This window comes from Bombina bombina, chromosome 3 (assembly GCF_027579735.1).
Source record: "Bombina bombina isolate aBomBom1 chromosome 3, aBomBom1.pri, whole genome shotgun sequence".
In the NCBI taxonomy this organism is placed as follows: Eukaryota; Metazoa; Chordata; class Amphibia; order Anura; family Bombinatoridae; genus Bombina; species Bombina bombina.
The window spans coordinates 505,699,731-505,720,924 of record NC_069501.1 but is presented as its reverse complement, the minus strand read 5'-3'; the positions used below and the strand labels follow the sequence as shown (position 1 = coordinate 505,720,924).

The window sequence follows — 21,194 nt, the reverse complement described above, 5'->3', positions numbered from 1 at the left end:
TTGCTTTAAAGCCACCTGTAGCTCTACTTTTTTCTAGAGGCTGACAAGGAATACGTCTACACCCTATAATAAAATAGCATTCACTGGTACCATTTTAAAAATAAAAAACTCTTGATTGAAGAATCTAAACACACACCTCACTTTGCCTCTTCCTATCACTAACACAGGCAAAGAGAATGACTGGGTTGGGAGGGAAGGGAGGAGCTATTTATACAGCTCTGCTGTGGTGCTCTTTGCCTCCTCCTGCTGACCAGGAGTCGATATTCCACAAGTAAGGATGAAATCCGTGGACTCATCGTATCTTGAAAAAGAAATAAGGTGTACAAATATATGTCCCCCCACTATGACCTGTTCATATTCATGTACATATGGTGGGCTATGACTGTGCAGAGTATATACCAGTCAGCATCTTCACCCACTGTACCTACCTCAGCTGCAGCAACTTGCTTCCAGTAGAAGAGTCTATCTTAGCCAAGGATCTAAACAAATAAAGGCATCTACCACCCAGGGGTATGGTGGACAAATCCCCATTTGACCTGGAGGTGCTGCAGACCTCCCACAAGGTCCAGCTCACTGGAAAAACACATTTCATCTGGAGGCAAGTGACATTTCCCACTGAGAAAAGATATTTCACTGCCTGGCTGATAACTCCTTGTCAACCCCACTGACCAACACGGTACTGCAGAAGGAAAAACATAATTTATGCTTACCTGATAAATTCCTTTCTTCTGTTGTGTGATCAGTCCACGGGTCATCATTACTTCTGGGATATAACTCCTCCCCAACAGGAAATGCAAGAGGATTCACCCAGCAGAGCTGCATATAGCTCCTCCCCTCTACGTCACTCCCAGTCATTCGACCAAGAATCAACGAGAAAGGAGAAACCAAGGGTGAAGTGGTGACTGGAGTATAATTTAAAAGATATTTACCTGCCTTAAAACAGGGCGGGCCGTGGACTGATCACACAACAGAAGAAAGGAATTTATCAGGTAAGCATAAATTATGTTTTCTTCTGTTATGTGTGATCAGTCCACGGGTCATCATTACTTCTGGGATACCAATACCAAAGCAAAAGTACACGGATGACGGGAGGGATAGGCAGGCTCATTATACAGAAGGAACCACTGCCTGAAGAACCTTTCTCCCAAAAATAGCCTCCGAAGAAGCAAAAGTGTCAAATTTGTAAAATTTGGAAAAAGTATGAAGCGAAGACCAAGTTGCAGCCTTGCAAATCTGTTCAACAGAGGCCTCATTCTTAAAGGCCCAAGTGGAAGCCACAGCTCTAGTAGAATGAGCTGTAATTCTTTCAGGAGGCTGCTGTCCAGCAGTCTCATAGGCTAAACGAATTATGCTACGAAGCCAGAAGGAGAGAGAGGTAGCCGAAGCCTTATGACCTCTCCTCTGACCAGAGTACACGACAAACAGGGAAGACGTTTGTCGAAAATCCTTAGTTGCCTGCAAGTAGAACTTGAGGGCACGAACTACATCCAGATTGTGTAGAAGACGTTCCTTCTTTGAAGAAGGATTTGGACACAAGGATGGAACAACAATCTCTTGATTGATATTCCTGTTAGTGACTACCTTAGGTAAGAACCCAGGTTTAGTACGCAGAACTACCTTGTCTGAGTGAAAAATCAGATAAGGAGAATCACAATGTAAGGCTGATAACTCAGAGACTCTTCGAGCCGAGGAAATAGCCATTAAAAACAGAACTTTCCAAGATAACAATTTTATATCAATGGAATGAAGGGGTTCAAACGGAACACCCTGTAAAACGTTAAGAACTAAGTTTAAACTCCATGGCGGAGCAACAGCTTTAAACACAGGCTTGATCCTAGCTAAAGCCTGACAAAAAGCCTGGACGTCTGGATTTTCTGACAGACGCCTGTGTAACAAGATGGACAGAGCTGAGATCTGTCCCTTTAATGAGCTAGCCGATAAACCCTTTTCTAAACCTTCTTGTAGAAAGGACAATATCCTAGGAATCCTAACCTTACTCCAGGAGTAACCTTTGGATTCGCACCAGTATAGGTATTTACGCCATATCTTATGGTAAATCCTTCTGGTAACAGGCTTCCTAGCCTGTATCAGGGTATCAATAACCGACTCAGAAAAACCACGTTTTGATAAAATCAAGCGTTCAATTTCCAAGCAGTCAGCTTCAGAGAAGTTAGATTTTGATGTTTGAATGGACCCTGTATCAGAAGGTCCTGTCTTAGAGGTAGAGACCAAGGCGGACAGGATGACATGTCCACTAGATCTGCATACCAAGTCCTGCGTGGCCATGCAGGCGCTATTAGAATCACTGATGCTCTCTCCTGTTTGATTTTGGCAATCAATCGAGGAAGCAGCGGGAAGGGTGGAAACACATAAGCCATCCCGAAGTTCCAAGGTGCTGTCAAAGCATCTATCAGAACCGCTCCCGGATCCCTGGATCTGGACCCGTAGTGAGGAAGTTTGGCGTTCTGGCGAGACGCCATGAGATCTATCTCTGGTTTGCCCCAACGTCGAAGTATTTGGGCAAAGACCTCCGGATGAAGTTCCCACTCCCCCGGATGAAAAGTCTGGCGACTCAAGAAATCCGCCTCCCAGTTCTCCACTCCCGGGATGTGGATTGCTGACAGGTGGCAAGAGTGAGACTCTGCCCAGCGAATTATCTTTGATACTTCCATCATTGCTAGGGAGCTTCTTGTCCCTCCTTGATGGTTGATGTAAGCTACAGTCGTGATGTTGTCCGACTGAAACCTGATGAACCCCCGAGTTTTTAACTGGGGCCAAGCCAGAAGGGCATGGAGAACTGCTCTCAATTCCAGAATGTTTATTGGCAGGAGACTTTCCTCCTGATTCCATTGTCCCTGAGCCTTCAGAGAATTCCAGACAGCGCCCCAACCTAGTAGGCTGGCGTCTGTTGTTACAATTGTCCAGTCCGGCCTGCTGAATGGCATCCCCCTGGACAGATGTGGCCGAGAAAGCCACCATAGAAGAGAGTTTCTGGTCTCTTGATCCAGATTCAGAGTAGGGGACAAGTCTGAGTAATCCCCATTCCACTGACTCAGCATGCACAATTGCAGCGGTCTGAGATGTAGACGTGCAAAGGGAACTATGTCCATTGCTGCTACCATTAAGCCGATCACCTCCATGCATTGAGCTACTGACGGGAGTTGAATGGAATGAAGGACACGGCATGCATTTAGAAGCTTTGTTAATCTGTCTTCTGACAGATAAATCTTCATTTCTACAGAATCTATAAGAGTCCCCAAGAATGGAACTCTTGTGAGAGGAAAAAGAGAACTCTTCTTTTCGTTCACTTTCCATCCATGCGACCTTAGAAATGCCAGAACTAACTCTGTATGAGACTTGGCAGTTTGAAAGCTTGAAGCTTGTATCAGAATGTCGTCTAGGTACGGAGCTACCGAAATTCCTCGCGGTCTTAGTACCGCCAGAAGGGCACCCAGAACCTTTGTGAAGATTCTTGGAGCCGTAGCCAATCCGAATGGAAGAGCTACAAACTGGTAATGCCTGTCTAAGAAGGCAAACCTTAGATACCGGTAATGATCTTTGTGAATCGGTATGTGAAGGTAAGCATCCTTTAAATCCACTGTGGTCATGTACTGACCCTTTTGGATCATGGGTAAGATTGTCCGAATAGTTTCCATTTTGAACGATGGAACTCTTAGGAATTTGTTTAGGATCTTTAAATCCAAGATTGGCCTGAAAGTTCCCTCTTTTTTGGGAACCACAAACAGGTTTGAGTAAAACCCTTGTCCTTGTTCCGACCGCGGAACCGGATGGATCACTCCCATTAATAACAGATCTTGTACACAGCGTAGAAACGCTTCTTTCTTTATCTGGTTTGTTGACAACCTTGACAGATGAAATCTCCCTCTTGGGGGAGAGAATTTGAAGTCTAGAAGGTATCCCTGAGATATGATCTCTAGCGCCCAGGGATCCTGAACATCTCTTGCCCAAGCCTGGGCAAAGAGAGAGAGTCTGCCCCCCACTAGATCCGGTCCCGGATCGGGGGCCCTCGGTTCATGCTGTCTTTGGGGCAGCAGCAGGTTTCCTGGCCTGCTTGCCCTTGTTCCAGGACTGGTTAGGTTTCCAGCCTTGTCTGTAACGAGCAACAGCTCCTTCCTGTTTTGGTGCAGTGGAAGTTGATGCTGCTCCTGCTTTGAAATTCCGAAAGGGACGAAAATTAGACTGTCTAGCCTTAGCTTTGGCTTTGTCTTGAGGCAGGGCGTGGCCCTTACCTCCTGTAATGTCAGCGATAATTTCCTTCAAACCGGGCCCAAATAAAGTTTGCCCCTTGAAAGGTATATTAAGTAATTTGGACTTAGAAGTTACATCAGCTGACCAGGATTTTAGCCACAGCGCCCTACGTGCCTGAATGGCGAATCCTGAGTTCTTAGCCGTAAGTTTGGTTAAATGTACTACGGCCTCCGAAATGAATGAATTAGCTAGTTTAAGGACTCTGAGCCTGTCCGTAATGTCGTCCAGCGTAGTTGAACTAAGGTTCTCTTCCAGAGACTCAATCCAAAATGCTGCCGCAGCCGTAATCGGCGCGATGCATGCAAGGGGTTGCAATATAAAACCTTGTTGAACAAACATTTTCTTAAGGTAACCCTCTAATTTTTTATCCATTGGATCTGAAAAAGCACAGCTATCCTCCACCGGGATAGTGGTACGCTTAGCTAAAGTAGAAACTGCTCCCTCCACCTTAGGGACCGTTTGCCATAAGTCCCGTGTGGTGGCGTCTATTGGAAACATCTTTCTAAATATTGGAGGGGGTGAGAACGGCACACCGGGTCTATCCCACTCCTTAGTAACAATTTCAGTTAGTCTCTTAGGTATAGGAAAAACGTCAGTACTCGCCGGTACCGCAAAGTATTTATCCAACCTACACAATTTCTCTGGTATTGCAACAGTGTTACAATCATTAAGAGCCGCTAAAACCTCCCCTAGTAATACACGGAGGTTTTCCAATTTAAATTTAAAATTTGAAATATCTGAATCCAATCTTTTTGGATCAGAACCGTCACCCACAGAATGAAGCTCTCCGTCCTCATGCTCTGCAAGCTGTGACGCAGTATCAGACATGGCCCTAGTATTATCAGCGCACTCTGTTCTCACCCCAGAGTGATCACGCTTGCCTCTTAGTTCTGGTAATTTAGCCAAAACTTCAGTCATAACAGTAGCCATATCTTGTAATGTTATCTGTAATGGCCGCCCAGATGTACTAGGCGCCATAATATCACGCACCTCCCGGGCGGGAGATGCAGGTACTGACACGTGAGGCGAGTTAGTCGGCATAACTCTCCCCTCGCTGTTTGGTGAAATTTGTTCAAATTGTACAGATTGGCTTTTATTTAAAGTAGCATCAATACAGTTAGTACATAAATTTCTATTGGGCTCCACCTTGGCATTGGAACAAATGACACAGGTATCTTCCTCTGAATCAGACATGTTTAACACACTAGCAATAAACTTGCAACTTGGTTACAATCTTATTTAACAAAAACGTACTGTGCCTCAAAGAAGCACTAAACGATTAAATGACAGTTGAAATAATGAACTGAAAAAACAGTTATAGCATCAATCCTTAAAAACAACACAACTTTTAGCAAAGGTTTGTTCCCATTAGTAAAGTAACAATAATTAAATTTGAAAATAAAAATTACAGAGCAACGTTTTTAATCACAGTCAATATATAAGTCTCACAGCTCTGCTGAGAGAATCTACCTCCCTCCAAAGAAGTTTGAAGACCCCTGAGTTCTGTTAGAGATGAACCGGATCATGCAGGAAATACAAGAGTAACTGACTGGAAATTTTTGATGCGTAGCAAAGAGCGCCAAAAACGGCCCCTCCCCCTCACACACAGCAGTGAGAGAGAAACGAAACTGTCACAATTAAAACAAACAACTGCCAAGTGGAAAAATAATGCCCAAATATTTATTCACTCAGTACCTCAGAAAATGCAAACGATTCTACATTCCAGCAAAAACGTTTAACATGATAAATACCTATTAAAAGGTTTAGTGTACTTTTAACAGAGTACTTCCGGTGAAATACCATCCCCAGAATACTGAAGTGTAGAGTATACATACATGTCATTATAACGGTATGGCAGGATTTTCTCATCAATTCCATTCAGAAAATAAAAACTGCTACATACCTCAATGCAGATTCATCTGCCCGCTGTCCCCTGATCTGAAGCTTTTACCTCCCTCAGATGGCCGAGAAACAGCAATATGATCTTAACTACTCCGGTTAAAATCATAGTAAAAACTCTGGTAGATTCTTCTTCAGACTCTGCCAGAGAGGCAATAACACGCTCCGGTGCTATTGTAAAATAACAAACTTTTGATTGAAGTTATAAAAACTAAGTATAATCACCATAGTCCTCTCACACATCCTATCTAGTCGTTGGGTGCAAGAGAATGACTGGGAGTGACGTAGAGGGGAGGAGCTATATGCAGCTCTGCTGGGTGAATCCTCTTGCATTTCCTGTTGGGGAGGAGTTATATCCCAGAAGTAATGATGACCCGTGGACTGATCACACATAACAGAAGAAATGGGCATCACATCGGTTAGAAAGCCCCTATCAACTACGAGCAGATCTGCGCTTCAAAACTTCCCATCAAGGAGGTGAAGGAAAATGACTGAGGATCATGGGAAGGATTTAAAGCTCTGGTGTATAGAGGTATCTTTCTCCCTCTACTAGTCATGGACACACATGATGACTTGTGGACGTTCACCATCTGATGAAAGGAATAAATATTCTGTGAACAAAACAGCTTTATGGTGGTACAATTTAACTATTAGTAGTGAGCAGTACTTTGGAAGGATAGCAGTTGAAATGAGCCACGACATCACTTTATACATCCCGATAAAACACAGAGGTAAGATATATAATAGTTACTTATTAAAGGGACAAAATTAAACTCATGATTCAGACAGAACATGCACAGTTTAAAAAAAAAAAAAACTTTCAAATGTAATTCTATTATCTAATTTGCTTTGTTAATTTTGTAGGCTTTGTTGAAAAGCATACCTAGGTAGGCTCAGGAGCAGCAATTAACTACTGGGAGCTAGCTGCTGATTGGTGACTACACATATTCCACTTGTCATTGGCTTACCCGATGTGTCAGCTAGCTCCCAGTAGTATATTGCTGCCCCTTCAACAGAGGATATCAAAAGAATGAAGCAAATTTGTTAATAGAAGTAGGATAGGCAAGTTGTTAAAAACATGATGGAAAAAAAATGTTAATATCCCTTAATATTGTTTTACTTCCATCTTGAGAAACTTTATAGTAGAAAATGAATCACAAAAATTACCTGCGCAATAGCTATCATTGCAAGAACAGTGTAAAGTTCTTCTTTGGTTAGTGTTCCAGGAGTTGTACGATTGGCTGATGCCCAAATCTGTCCCAGTGTCTCCCTGGGAAGTCCAGACGACATCAATATGGGATAAAGTTTTGTTGTGTCTATTCCAACAGTAGTCATGGTCACTTCTAAAACAGTCTTGTAAAGCTCTAAATGAAAGCATATTTAATACATATTAAACAAGTTTTTTTTATTTCTATGCATATAAAAGATCATAAAGCTTTCTTTTCTACGATGCACTTAAAAGTATACATTAACTATTCTATTCACAGTCTAAAGAATATCTGAAATATTCTGTACTGAACTCTAATTCAGCTACATATTATTTGAATGTAGTTTTGCTTCAGACACTGTAAGCAATAAAAAACATAATTTATGCTTACCTGATAAATTCCTTTCTCCTGTAGTGTAGTCAGTCTACGGGTCATCCATTACTTATGGGATATTAACTCCTCCCTAACAGGAAGTGCAAGAGGATCACCCAAGCAGAGCTGCTATATAGCTCCTCCCCTCTATGTCACACCCAGTCATTCGACCGAAACCAAACGAGAAAGGAGAAACTATAGGGTGCAGTGGTGACTGGAGTTTAATTTAAAATTTAGACCTGCCATAAAAAACAGGGCGGGCCGTGGACTGACTACACTACAGGAGAAAGGAATTTATCAGGTAAGCATAAATTATGTTTTCTCCTGTTAAGTGTAGTCAGTCCACGGGTCATCCATTACTTATGGGATACCAATACCAAAGCTAAAAGTACACGGATGACGGGAGGGACAGGCAGGATCTTTACACGGAAGGAACCACTGCCTGAAGAACCTTTCTCCCAAAAACAGCCTCAGAAGAAGCAAAAGTGTCAAATTTGGAAAATTTGGAAAAAGTATGAAGAGAAGACCAAGTTGCAGCCTTGCAAATCTGTTCAACAGAGGCCTCATTCTTAAAGACCCACGTGGAAGCCACAGCTCTCGTAGAATGAGCTGTAATTCTTTCAGGAGGCTGCTGTCCAGCAGTCTCATAGGCTAAACGTATTATGCTACGAAGCCAGAAAGAGAGAGAGGTAGCAGAAGCTTTTTGACCTCTCCTCTGTCCAGAATAAACGACAAACAGGGAAGAAGTTTGGCGAAAATCTTTAGTTGCCTGTAAATAAAATTTCAGGGCACGGACTACGTCTAGATTGTGTAGAAGTCGTTCCTTCTTTGAAGAAGGGTTAGGACACAATGATGGAAAAACAATCTCTTGATTGATATTCCTGTTAGTGACTACCTTAGGTAAGAACCCAGGTTTAGTACGCAGAACTACCTTGTCTGAATGAAAAATCAGATAAGGAGAATCACAATGTAAGGCCGATAACTCAGAGACTCTTCGAGCCGAGGAAATAGCCATTAAAAACAGAACTTTCCAAGATAACAGCTTGATATCAATGGAATGAAGGGGTTCAAACGGAACACCCTGTAAAACGTTAAGAACTAAGTTTAAGCTCCACGGTGGAGCAACAGTCTTAAACACAGGCTTAATCCTGGCCAAAGCCTGACAAAAAGCCTGAACGTCTGGAACCTCTGACAGACGTTTGTGTAAAAGGATGGACAGAGCTGAGATCTGTCCCTTTAAAGAACTTGCAGATAAACCCTTTTCTAAACCTTCTTGTAGAAAAGACAATATCCTAGGAATCCTAACCTTACTCCATGAGTAACTCTTGGATTCGCACCAATATAAGTATTTACGCCATATTTTATGGTAAATTTTCCTGGTAACAGGTTTCCTAGCCTGTATTAAGGTATCAATTACTGACTCAGAAAATCCACGCTTTGATAAAATCAAGCGTTCAATCTCCATGCAGTCAGCTTCAGAGAAATTAGATTTTGATGTTTGAAAGGACCCTGAATTAGAAGGTCCTGTCTCAGAGGCAGAGACCAAGGTGGACAGGATGACATGTCCACTAGATCTGCATACCAGGTCCTGCGTGGCCACGCAGGCGCTATTAGAACCACTGATGCTCTCTCCTGTTTGATCCTGGCAATCAATCGAGGAAGAATCGGGAAGGGTGGAAACACATAAGCCATCTTGAAGGTCCAAGGTGCTGTCAGAGCATCTATCAGAACCGCACCCGGGTCCCTGGACCTGGACCCGTAACAAGGAAGCTTGGCGTTCTGGCGAGACGCCATGAGATCCATATCTGGTTTGCCCCAACGCCGAAGTATTTGGGCAAAGACCTCCGGATGAAGTTCCCACTCCCCCGGATGAAAAGTCTGGCAACTTAGGAAATCCGCCTCCCAGTTCTCCACGCCTGGGATGTGGATCGCTGATAGGTGGCAAGAGTGAGACTCTGCCCAGAGAATTATCTTTGAGACTTCCATCATCGCTAGGGAACTCCTTGTCCCTCCATGATGGTTGACGTAAGCCACAGTCGTGATGTTGTCCGACTGAAACCTGATGAACCTCAGAGTTGCTAGCTGAGGCCAAGCTAGAAGGGCATTGAAAACTGCTCTTAATTCCAGAATGTTTATGGGAAGGAGACTCTCCTCCTAAGTCCATGATCCCTGAGTCTTCAGGGAACTCCAGACAGCGCCCCAACCTAGCAGGCTGGCGTCTGTTGTTACAATCGTCCAATCTGGTCTGCTGAAGGGCATCCCCTTGGACAGATGTGGCCGAGAGAGCCACCATAGAGAATTTCTGGTCTCTTGATCCAGATTCAGCATAGGGGACAAATCTGAGTAATCCCCATTCCACTGACTTAGCATGCACAATTGCAGTGGTCTGAGATGCAGGCGTGCAAAGGGAACTATGTCCATTGCCGCTACCATTAAACCGATTACCTCCATGCATTGAGCCACTGACGGGTGTGGAATGGAATGAAGGACACGGCAAGCATTTAGGAGTTTTGTTAACCTGTCCTCTGTCAGGTAAATTTTCATTTCTACCGAATCTATAAGAGTCCCTAAGAAAGGAACTCTTGTGAGTGGCAATAGAGAACTCTTTTCTTCGTTCACCTTCCACCCATGTGACCTTAGAAATGCCAGTACTAACTCTGTATGAGACTTGGCAGCTTGACGCTTGTATCAGAATGTTGTCTAGGTACGGAGCTACCGATATTCCTTGCGGTCTTAGTACCGCCAGAAGAGAACCCAGAACCTTTGTGAAGATTCTTGGAGCAGTAGCTAACCCGAAGGGAAGAGCTACAAACTGGTAATGCCTGTCTAGGAAGGCAAACCTTAGGTACCGGTAATGATCCTTGTGAATCGGTATGTGAAGGTACGCATCCTTTAAATCCACTGTGGTCATGTACTGACCCTTTTGGATCATGGGTAAGATTGTCCGAATAGTTTCCATTTTGAACGATGGAACTCTTAGGAATTTGTTTAGGATCTTTAAATCCAAGATTGGTCTGAAGGTTCCTTCTTTCTTGGGAACCACAAACAGATTTGAGTAAAACCCTTGTCCGTGTTCCGACCGCGGAACCGGGTGGATCACTCCCATTAGTAAAAGATCTTGTACACAGCGTAGAAACGCCTCTTTCTTTATCTGGTTTGTTGACAACCTTGAAAGATGAAATCTCCCTTTTAGAGGAGAAGCTTTGAAGTCCAGAAGATATCCCTGAGATATGATCTCTAACGCCCAGGGATCCTGGACATCTCTTGCCCAAGCCTGGGCGAAGAGAGAAAGTCTGCCCCCCACTAGATCCGTTTCCGGATCGGGGGCCCTCACTTCATGCTGTCTTAGGGGCAGCAGCAGGTTTTCTGGCCTGCTTGCCCTTGTTCCAGGTCTGGTTAGGTTTCCAGCCCTGTCTGTAGCGAGCAACAGTTCCTTCCTGCTTTGGAGCGGAGGAAGTTGAAGCTGCTCCTGCCTTGAAGTTGCGAAAGGCACGAAAATTAGACTGTCTAGCCCTTGGTTTGGCTCTGTCTTGAGGCAGGGCATGGCCCTTACCTCCAGTAATGTCAGCGATAATTTCTTTCAAACCGGGCCCGAATAAGGTCTGCCCCTTGAAAGGTATGTTAAGCAATTTAGATTTAGAAGTCACATCAGCTGACCAGGATTTAAGCCACAGCGCTCTGCGCGCCTGAATGGCGAATCCGGAGTTCTTAGCCGTAAGCTTAGTTAAATGTACTACGGCATCAGAAATAAAAGAATTAGCTAGCTTAAGGACTCTAAGCTTGTCTGTAATCTCATCCAATGTAGCTGAGCTAATGGTCTCTTCCAGAGACTCAAACCAGAATGCCGCCGCAGCCGTGACAGGCGCAATGCATGCAAGGGGTTGCAATATAAAACCTTGTTGAACAAACATTTTCTTAAGGTAACCCTCTAACTTTTTATCCATTGGATCTGAAAAAGCACAGCTATCCTCCACCGGGATAGTGGTACGCTTAGCTAAAGTAGAAACTGCTCCCTCCACCTTAGGGACCGTCTGCCATAAGTCCCGTGTGGTGGCGTCTATTGGAAACATTTTTCTAAATATAGGAGGGGGTGAGAAAGGCACACCGGGTCTATCCCACTCCTCGTTAACAATTTCTGTAAGCCTTTTAGGTATAGGAAAAACGTCAGTACACGTCGGTACCGCAAAATATTTATCCAGCCTACATATTTTCTCTGAACATATTGCACAAAGAGATTCCTCTATGTCAGACATGTTTAAACAAACTAGCAATTAAACTAGCAAGCTTGGAAAATACTTTTCAAATAAATTTACAAGCAATATAAAAAACGCTACTGTGCCTTTAAGAAGCACACAAAACTGTCACAGTTGAAATAACAATGAACCGGATTAGTTATAGAAACCAAATTTTCACATTAAATTAATTAATTTAGCAAAGGATTGCACCCACTAGCAAATGGATGATTAACCCCTTAATACCAAAAAACGGATAACAAAAATATATACGTTTTTATCACAGTCAAAGCACAGTCTCACAGGTCTGCTGTGAGTGATTACCTCCCTCAAAACTAGTTTTGGAGACCCCTGAGCTCTGTAGAGACATCCTGGATCATGCAGGGAGAACAGGAAGACTTGTGACTGAATTTCTACTGCGCAGTAAAAGCGCCAAAATAGGCCCCTCCCACTCATAATACAACAGTGGGGAAGCTCAGTAAACTGATTTTATTCAAAACAAATGACAGCCATGTGGAAAAATAATGCCCATAAAAAATTTTCACCAAGTACCTCAGAGAAAAAACGATTAACATGCCAGTTAAACGTTTTAAATATAAATATAAGAAATGTTAATAAAAAGCCTGTTGCTAGTCGCTTTCACTGCAGAGAGGCTATAAGTTATATATATACAGTATTTTCTTAGTGAAGTGCCATTCCCCAGAAATACTTCAGTGCAAACATACACACATATCAGCCTGATACCAGTTACTACTACTGCATTTAAGGCTGTACTTACATTACATCGGTATTAGCAGTATTTTCTCAGTCAATTCCATTCATTCCAATAATATACTGCAACATACCTCCTTGCAGGTGAACCCTGCCCGCTGTCCCCTGTTCTGAAGTTACCTCGCTGGTCAGAATGGCCGAGAACAGCAAATGGATCTTAGTTACGTCCGCTAAGATCATACACAACTCAGGTAGATTCTTCTTCTAATGCTGCCTGAGAAAAAACAACACACTCCGGTGCTGTTTAAAATAACAAACTTTTGATTGAAGAAATAAAAACTAATTTTAATAACCACAGTCCTCTCACACGTCCTATCTATTAGTTAGGTGCAAGAGAATGACTGGGTATGACGTAGAGGGGAGGAGCTATATAGCAGCTCTGCTTGGGTGATCCTCTTGCACTTCCTGTTAGGGAGGAGTTAATATCCCATAAGTAATGGATGACCCGTGGACTGACTACACTTAACAGGAGAAATAATAATAATAATAATAATAACAATAATAACAACAACAACTAGTATTTATATAGCGCCTTTCTCCCAGTGGGACTCAAATTGCTTTTTCAGCACTCGCTCTCGGAATTAACCAAATCTGCAGCTGAATAGTAATGTTATTGTTATTATCCAATTTAATAGTTACTCATTTTCTCGACCCCAGGAGGATGAAGGGCTGAGTAGGCCCTGCCAGGATTTGAACCCGTGACCTTGGATCTTTTAAACAGGCTTCTTTTGTAGCCAGGGCATTTACCAACTGAGCTACCTCACAGATACAACGATTAGCAAACAAAAGGCTAAGTGAAGTATGTTTTTAACATGTACATCTAAACATAATATTTAAAACACATTACTTTTTTTGCTTCTTGAAAAAATTAGATTTATGTCCCTTTAAGGTGAAATCTAATAATTACCTAGTTATTTTACTAAATTACGAATGGTACAGTACAGTTGAGTACTCAAATAGTATCTAACTCTAATCACCATTGAATATAAACATACAATTCACCCTTATTGCCATTACTCAGTAACAAACTGATAGTCTATTACTCTTGAAATTTAAATTCTTAATAAAACATGCCCAGGCCTCTAAATAATAGCTAGTTATGGCAAATCTCAGAGGCCTGAGTTCAAGAGACCTATGCTCTGATTCATAAAATCATTTGTGTTTTGTTTTCATATCCCTTTAAAAAGGGATACTAAACCTAAATGTTTTCTTTAATGATTCTGATAGAGCATGCAATTTTAAGCAACTTTCTAATTTACTCCAATTATTTTTTCTTCGTTCTCTTGCTATCTTTATAGGAGCCGAACCATTTTTGGTTCAGAACCTGGGTTTATGCTTGCTTATTGGTTTGCTAAATGTAGCCACCAATAAGCAAGTGTGCTGAACCTACAATGGGCTGGCTCCTAAGATTTACATTCCTGCTTGATAATAGGAGTAAATTGGAAAGTCACCTAAAATAGCATATTCTATCTGAATCATGAAAGAAAAAAAATGTGGGTTTAAGGTATTTCCTATTCAAGACCAATGCCCACTAGAATGAAGTATCTATTGAAATATGACAATTAACAGGAAGTACCTATCACCAATGAGTATTAGGAGAAAGTATAAAACTGACATAAGTTTCATACAAAATTAAAAAATATATATATTTTATCTTTTGATTGTTTGGACTCTGCTCTTTCATAAAGATAAAGAAAATGTTGTAGTACAGTGTACGTTAAAAGAAACACAAAACCATGTGCATCCACAAGGAAGGGCAAGGTGGGGCATCTACACTCCCCTAATTCCCCTCTCACCAGGAGTACAAACTGCAGGAAAAAAGTCAACTGAATCGTCCATTTTTTTTTATCTTTTAAATGGATATGAAACCAAAATGTTTATTTCGCGAATCGGATAGAGCATGTTGCTTTAAATAAGTTTCTAATTTATTTCTATTATCAATTTGTCTTCTTTCTCTTGGTATCTTTTGTTAAAACGCAGGGATGTTTGCTTAGGAGTCGGCCCATTTCTGGAGCACTATATAGCAGCAGTTTTGCAAGAATGTTTTCAATTTGCAAAAGCACAAGATGACAGCACTATTTCCTGCCATGTAGTGCTCCAGATGCCTACCTAGGTATCTCTTCCACACTGATTATTATGAGAATAAAGCAAATTTGATAATAGAAGTAAACAGTAAACTTTTTTTTAAAATGGTATGCTCTGTCTGAATCACAAAAGAAAACAAAAAACAGTATTCCAATCCCTTTAATTCCCCTGAATTTAGCTTACTTTTAGAGGAAGAAGCACAGTATTCTGAGAGTTACATAGCATTCTGAAATTTATAGTTCACTATTTCCCTCAGTATTATGCCACTGCAGTTCTGGACTCTAATTCTCAGCATACATTGTAAAGTGGTGGGGAGTGTGCTTCCGGGAAGGCTGGAAGTTTGGAATGAGGTCATTCCCCCTCCTCAATGCTTTGTGTGTGTGCTACAAGCCATGTAGGGGGATTGCCACTTACCACCTTTTTAAACAGCAGACAAGAATAAGGTATATCATTAATAGCAATGTCATTTCAATGCAGAGCCCTCCTACTCACATACTGGAATAGTCTGATAAAAGTTTTGACAATAGCACAAATAGAGGAAAAATTATTTTGCATATTTAAGGTAATGTACTGTTAGCAGTATGTATAGATTAACTTATATTGTGTTTATCCTGGATATGTATATATACACACACACAAACAAGAGGGCGCTTCATGTGCACATCAATATGTCATTATGGCTGAATAGGTAGCATAGCAAAGGGTACTCGCACAGTGTAGCAGCACCTTAAGAGACGTTCTTGTGACTCACATCATCAATTACTGTAGAGCTGTTAAGTATCACTTCCTTTCCCACAACCCCCAGTCATTCGATCGAAAGAAAAGAGAGAAAGGAAATAACACAAGGTGAAGAGGTGCCAGAAGTTTATATAAACAAAAACCTGTCTGAAAAAAACAGGGAGGGTCGTGGACTCACTGTGTCAAGAAAGAAATACATTTATTAGGCAAGCATAAATTTTATTTTATTTCTAATGACATAGTGAGTCCACGGATCATCATCAATTACTGTTGGGAATTAATACCCAAGCTAGAGGACACATATGATATGGGATGGACAAGACAGGAAACCTAAACAGAAGGCATCAATGCTTGAAGACCCTTTTTCCCAAAGAAAAACCTCAGCCGAGGCAAAAGTACAAAATTTATAGACTGTAGATCAGATTTATAAGGCGGCGACTGGCCTTCCTTGTTCATTTTTTTCTACAGAGGCCTCTTTCTTGAAGGTCCAAGAAGAAAACACCGCCCTAGAGAAGAGCTGTAATTCTCCCAGTAGGCTGCTGTCCAGCAGGCTCATAAGCCCTACAAATAATACTCCTCAACCAGAAAGAAATAGAAGTAGCAGAAAGTTACTGGCCTTTATGTCTATCCAGAAAGACAACAAACAAAACAGAAGACTGACTAAATATATTTGAAGTCTGAAAATAAAATCTAAAAGCCCGCACAACATCTAAGTTGTGCAACAGATGTTCTTCATGAGAAGAAGAATTAAGACAGAGAGAAGGAACAACAAGGTCCTGATAAAAATCTCTGTCTGACACACCTTAGGAAGAAAAACAAACCTGGTACAAGAACTGCCTTATCTGCCAGAATACTATATAAGGAAAAACATACCACAAGTTGGGAGTTCGGAAATCCTCCGAGCATAAGAATAACCCTTCCAATATATCAACTTCAAATCTATGGAATGCATAGGTTCAAACAGAGCCTGAAGAAAAACCTTAGAAACAAGGTTAAGACTCCAAGGGAGTACCTGACGTAAACACGGTCCTGACTCGGACCAGGACCGATAAAAGAATTGTACATCCGGCACGTCCGCCAAACACTAGAGCAGCGGAATGGAAGCACTGAAATCTGACCCTTGAGGATACTAACAGATAAAACCCTTTCTCAAGGACTGCCTGGATAAATAATAAGATCCTTGGGGTCCTGCCATATCATATAGAAAATCTTTCCAGAGAGGCTCTCCTGAATCGTAGTCTCAATAACCGATTAGAAAAACCCACCTATAGCTAACAAAAGCGATCAGTCTGCAAGCAGTCAGCATCAGAGAAACAATATTTAGATGAAAGAAAGACCCCTGGCAGCAGAAGATACTTCCTCAGCGAAAAATACCACGGATGTAGAGACGGCATTTCTACTAGATCCACCTACCAGATCCTGCTATGCCATGCAGGAGCTACCTGAAGTTCCAAGGAACTGGCAGAATATCTATTAGAAAGGCTAGAGTATTTCTTGACCTCAAACCGAACTAGGTAACTTGAAGTTCTGACGACCCTATCAGTACCAATTGTGGAAACCCCCAATTGGTAGAAAACCTGGAGAACACTTCCGGAAATAGTTCCCACCCCACGGAATGTGAAGTCTGTCTGCTCAGAAATCCGCTTCCCAGTTGTCCATTCCAAAAATGTGGATGGCAAATAGACAGAAACTGTGAGCAATCGCCCACAGAAAAAAAATTCTGATAACTTTCTTCCTGACTAAGGAGCTCATTGTTCCTACCTGAAGGTAGATGAAAGCCACAGAGGCTATGTTGTCTGACTGGAACCCAATAAACTGGGTTAAAGACAGCTGAGGCCAAAACATCAGAGCATTAAAAATTGCTCTCAATTCCAAATGATGAAGAGGAGAACATACTTCTCCCAGGACCAGAGTCCCTACGCCTTCAACGATTCCCAGATTCCTCCTCAGCCGAGCAGGCTGGAGGCCGCAGTCCCAAAACGTCCTGAGACCGAAGAGCCCAATAAGGCCAACACAGCAAGAAACCCTTGTCGACTGAACTAGATTCTCAAAACGAATAGTCTCCATCTTGAAGACATTTACCTTCTAAATTAGGACAGAAAGATCCTTCTTTTTCATTAAAGCAAGAAAAAGAAAACAAACCCTGTTCCAAACTGGAACATTTACTTCCAAGGTGAAAGATCCTGAACAACCTTCAGAATGCCTCTCCTCTTATCTGTTCTACAGATAATCTAGAGAAAGAGGAACCTGTTCTTAAAAGGAAGGAGTTGAATTCCATGACAGATAGTTGCAGTCTTTTTAATTACTTCCCCCTGATCCAAGACTGACTGGGTATCCAAGAGGACTTGAACTGCCCCTGCTTGGGAAACAACGGGGAAGACTTCCTGAAGTTACGAAGGAAGGAACAGAAAGAAAGAAAAAAAAGATTAGCCTAACAGCTTTTCTGTCCTGAATCTCCTCATGGAGACCTCCAATGGAGTTAGACAATGTGTTGCACTTGCCCATAAAGGCTTCCATCCTTAAAATAGCCTCTATCCTTTATATAGATTGAAGACCTATTAGCCAGAATAGTAACGGCCCTTATTACATTAAGCACCCTGTGCCATGAAAATTAAGGAGACAGCTTATTATTGACAGGAGATGGGAAAAAAAGGATACTTGACCTCTCCCATACCTGAAAAAAATCAACTAACTGTTGATAACAGGAATCTTTTTTTGCAGATGAATCCTAATGTATATTAAACTTACTAGATTCTTGAGGATTTACAAAGACAGGAAAGTCGAAGACTACCAAGTAGCCACCCCTTCCTAATTATATCCAAAGGAGTATAGGCTAGAATCTAAAGAGAACTACTTCAGCACCAGATGAATGATTATACTATCCGAATCGGAGGTTTAACCCTCAGATGCTAAAGACTATTTACCTCCTTCAAAGAAGGACAACATGCGTAGCAGCACTCAGAGCAGAAACCTTACTATCTGACTCATTAAATTTCCTCTTGCGAATTCCCTCTAAGATAGGAAAAGCAGATAACGCCACAGATGCCAGAAGATACCTGGGCAGACAATGCGACAGGCAAATAACTCCTCCAGGAGATTAAGAGGAACCGCAGGGCACTGCATGTGACGCCATAAAAGGGCTTGGGACGTCTGGGGAGAAGCTGTGGCATAGCCTAAACAGGGAGACATGAGGCAAAAATAATTCCGGATTACATTATTTAAAATCATTAAAAACTATTTAAAATGACACTGTCACTTTAAGATTATAGATATTACTTAAAAATCTAAATATATTTAGGAACAGACCTCTGTTCCATACTTTATCAAAATAAAACAATTGATTTCCTTAAGTGAAAGAAATCCAGAATAAACAAATGTACAAATATTTGGAACCAATGTAACACAGTTAAGAACATTTACAGTATGGGAATCAAAAAATGTGCTACCAAGGAAGAAATTTTAACGACCCTAATTGCTTATGTTCCATTCCCCCTTTTTTTTTTTTTTTTTTTTACTATTTATGAGAACAAACCGAACATAAACCAATTTAAACATCATTCTTTCAGAGAACGGAGCGGAGTAGAATACAAACGCTCAACCCCTCTAAAATGGCGCAGCTCCATTATGCAGAGGAGGCGTGGCCAAAAGTCGGCACGGAAAAAACTCTATTCCGTCGACTATTCTTTCTACTGTGAGGTATCAGTAGCTAAAATCAGCAATTTAAACCTCTATATCAGGGATCAATCAGAGCTATTACTCCCAACCCAAAAACGTGTAAAACAGAACACTGACCACCTTGCACAGCTCCTATAATGTATATTAATCACGGAGCTGGGGAATCACCCGTACTGCATACAAGATGGATGACACTATGCAGAATCATAGAAAGGGCGCCAAATATGCTCTCTTAACAGTCCCCGTACCATTCCCCTATGAACTAGGGAACCTAATAGGGTACTTTATTATAACATAAAATTATATATACTGTCACAGCAACTAAACTTTAGCCCACTGGAAGTTAACTCCTTGCCTTTATGAAGGAGGATAACAGTCTCCATGTCTCATGCACCCCAAGGCAGAACATACAGTGATCTGAGATGTCATCGCAGAAAATGCAGCATGTCTGCAGAAAGAACAGGACACATACAGGAACTGTTAGTGCTTGAACTTTGTAGTGCTGCTCCACATTAGACAGTTCTCTTCAAACAGAGCTGTGCTCTGGCTACACTATATACATTTCCTTAACACAGTGCATCCAGGGCAAAGTGCTGTTTGAAGTGAACAGTCAACAATGCAGTAGCGCTGCAAAGCAGCAGCGCATTGCTTGTTGACTTGCTCTCAGAGATTTTTTTCAAATCCGCCCCTTAGCCTTTCCCAGTCTGCAAAGCTGTTTATTCTGAATGTAAGAGCACTGCATCTTCTTATTACTACATTTCTATGTTAGACCAAGAGAAAAGGAAACAGATTTTTTAAAGTGACATTTTAAAATGTGTTTTTTTTGTATGCTGCTAATTTGCAATGCAATTTTCAACTACTGCACTATATTATAAAACATTAAAAATTGCTTTATTCTTCAGTTAACCAACACATTGCAATTGAACTGGTGCATTAGTGTAGCTGTCTAATTTAAAATTGAATTTTATTAAAAAAATTACCTGCAGAAAAATTTTCACTAAAAAAATCTCATCGCAGAAAGTGAAGAAAAGTTCTGCCTCTGGGCTCATGCATACTGTGCCTGCCACTGCTGTAATCATCCATAAGGCCAGTCCCATTAAAGAGCAGAGGGTCTCAACCCCTTAAGTGCCAGTCTTCTAGCCCAAGAAGAACAAAAGGCACTTACCTGCATTCCAGTCATCCGGAAGTCAGATGACTCACTAAGTATGAGAGGATGCCGCTCCTCACAGAGACCTGTGTAAAAAGAAAGACAGAGTAAACTTACTCAGGCTTTCTATATCAGGGCAGCAACATGTTAGGAACTTGTAAAGTGGGCTTTGCAGCGTTTTCCTAACTGCTTAAAAGGTACCACAGCCCTACTGAAGAGACTAACGTAGAATACAGCTAAACCCAGCTAGTGATGGAAGATCAGAACAAGCTTGCTCAGACTTCAAAACAAAAAAATCTTGACAGACTTTCTTATGCAGACACCTAATTACTTCACCTCCTCCTTGCACGAGAGAATGACTGGGGATTGTGGGAAGGGAAGTGATACTTAACAGCTCTGCTGTGGTGCTCTTTGCCTCCTCCTGCTGGCCAGGAGTGATATTCCCAACAGTGATTGATGATGATCCGTGGACTCACCGTGTCATTAGAAAGAAACAGCTAAACCTAGATATTGAAAATCCACAAAGAGCCCCACAATTTCAGAATGCAAAGACCTAGTCAACAACAACTTAACTTTAGAAAGGTTCTATTATCTTAAATTAGGACAAATGACCTTTTTCCATGATATTAAATTCCTTTGGGAATCTTTCATATATAGTAACAATTAATCGCACATCCTATTACGATTGTACCCTCCTGTTTCGTAACACACTAAACTATGAATTCTAAGCTACAATAGCCAACTTAGTTTTACTGTGGAGTACGTATGGATTTATTTTGTTTTGTTTTATTTTGTTGA

At 41.6% G+C, this 21,194-nt stretch overlaps 1 protein-coding gene across 6 annotated transcripts in view; it reads right to left on the bottom strand.

Moving 5' to 3' along the window:
• SYNRG (synergin gamma) overlaps nt 1–21,194 on the bottom strand; it is a 402,787-nt gene that overhangs the window by 282,003 nt on the left and 99,590 nt on the right. For all 6 annotated transcript variants that reach the window (XM_053706889.1, XM_053706890.1, XM_053706891.1 and 3 more), the window contains one exon: nt 7,336–7,532. In XM_053706889.1, coding sequence (XP_053562864.1) covers nt 7,336–7,532 — 197 coding nt within the window. The remainder of the gene's footprint in view (nt 1–7,335; nt 7,533–21,194) is intronic.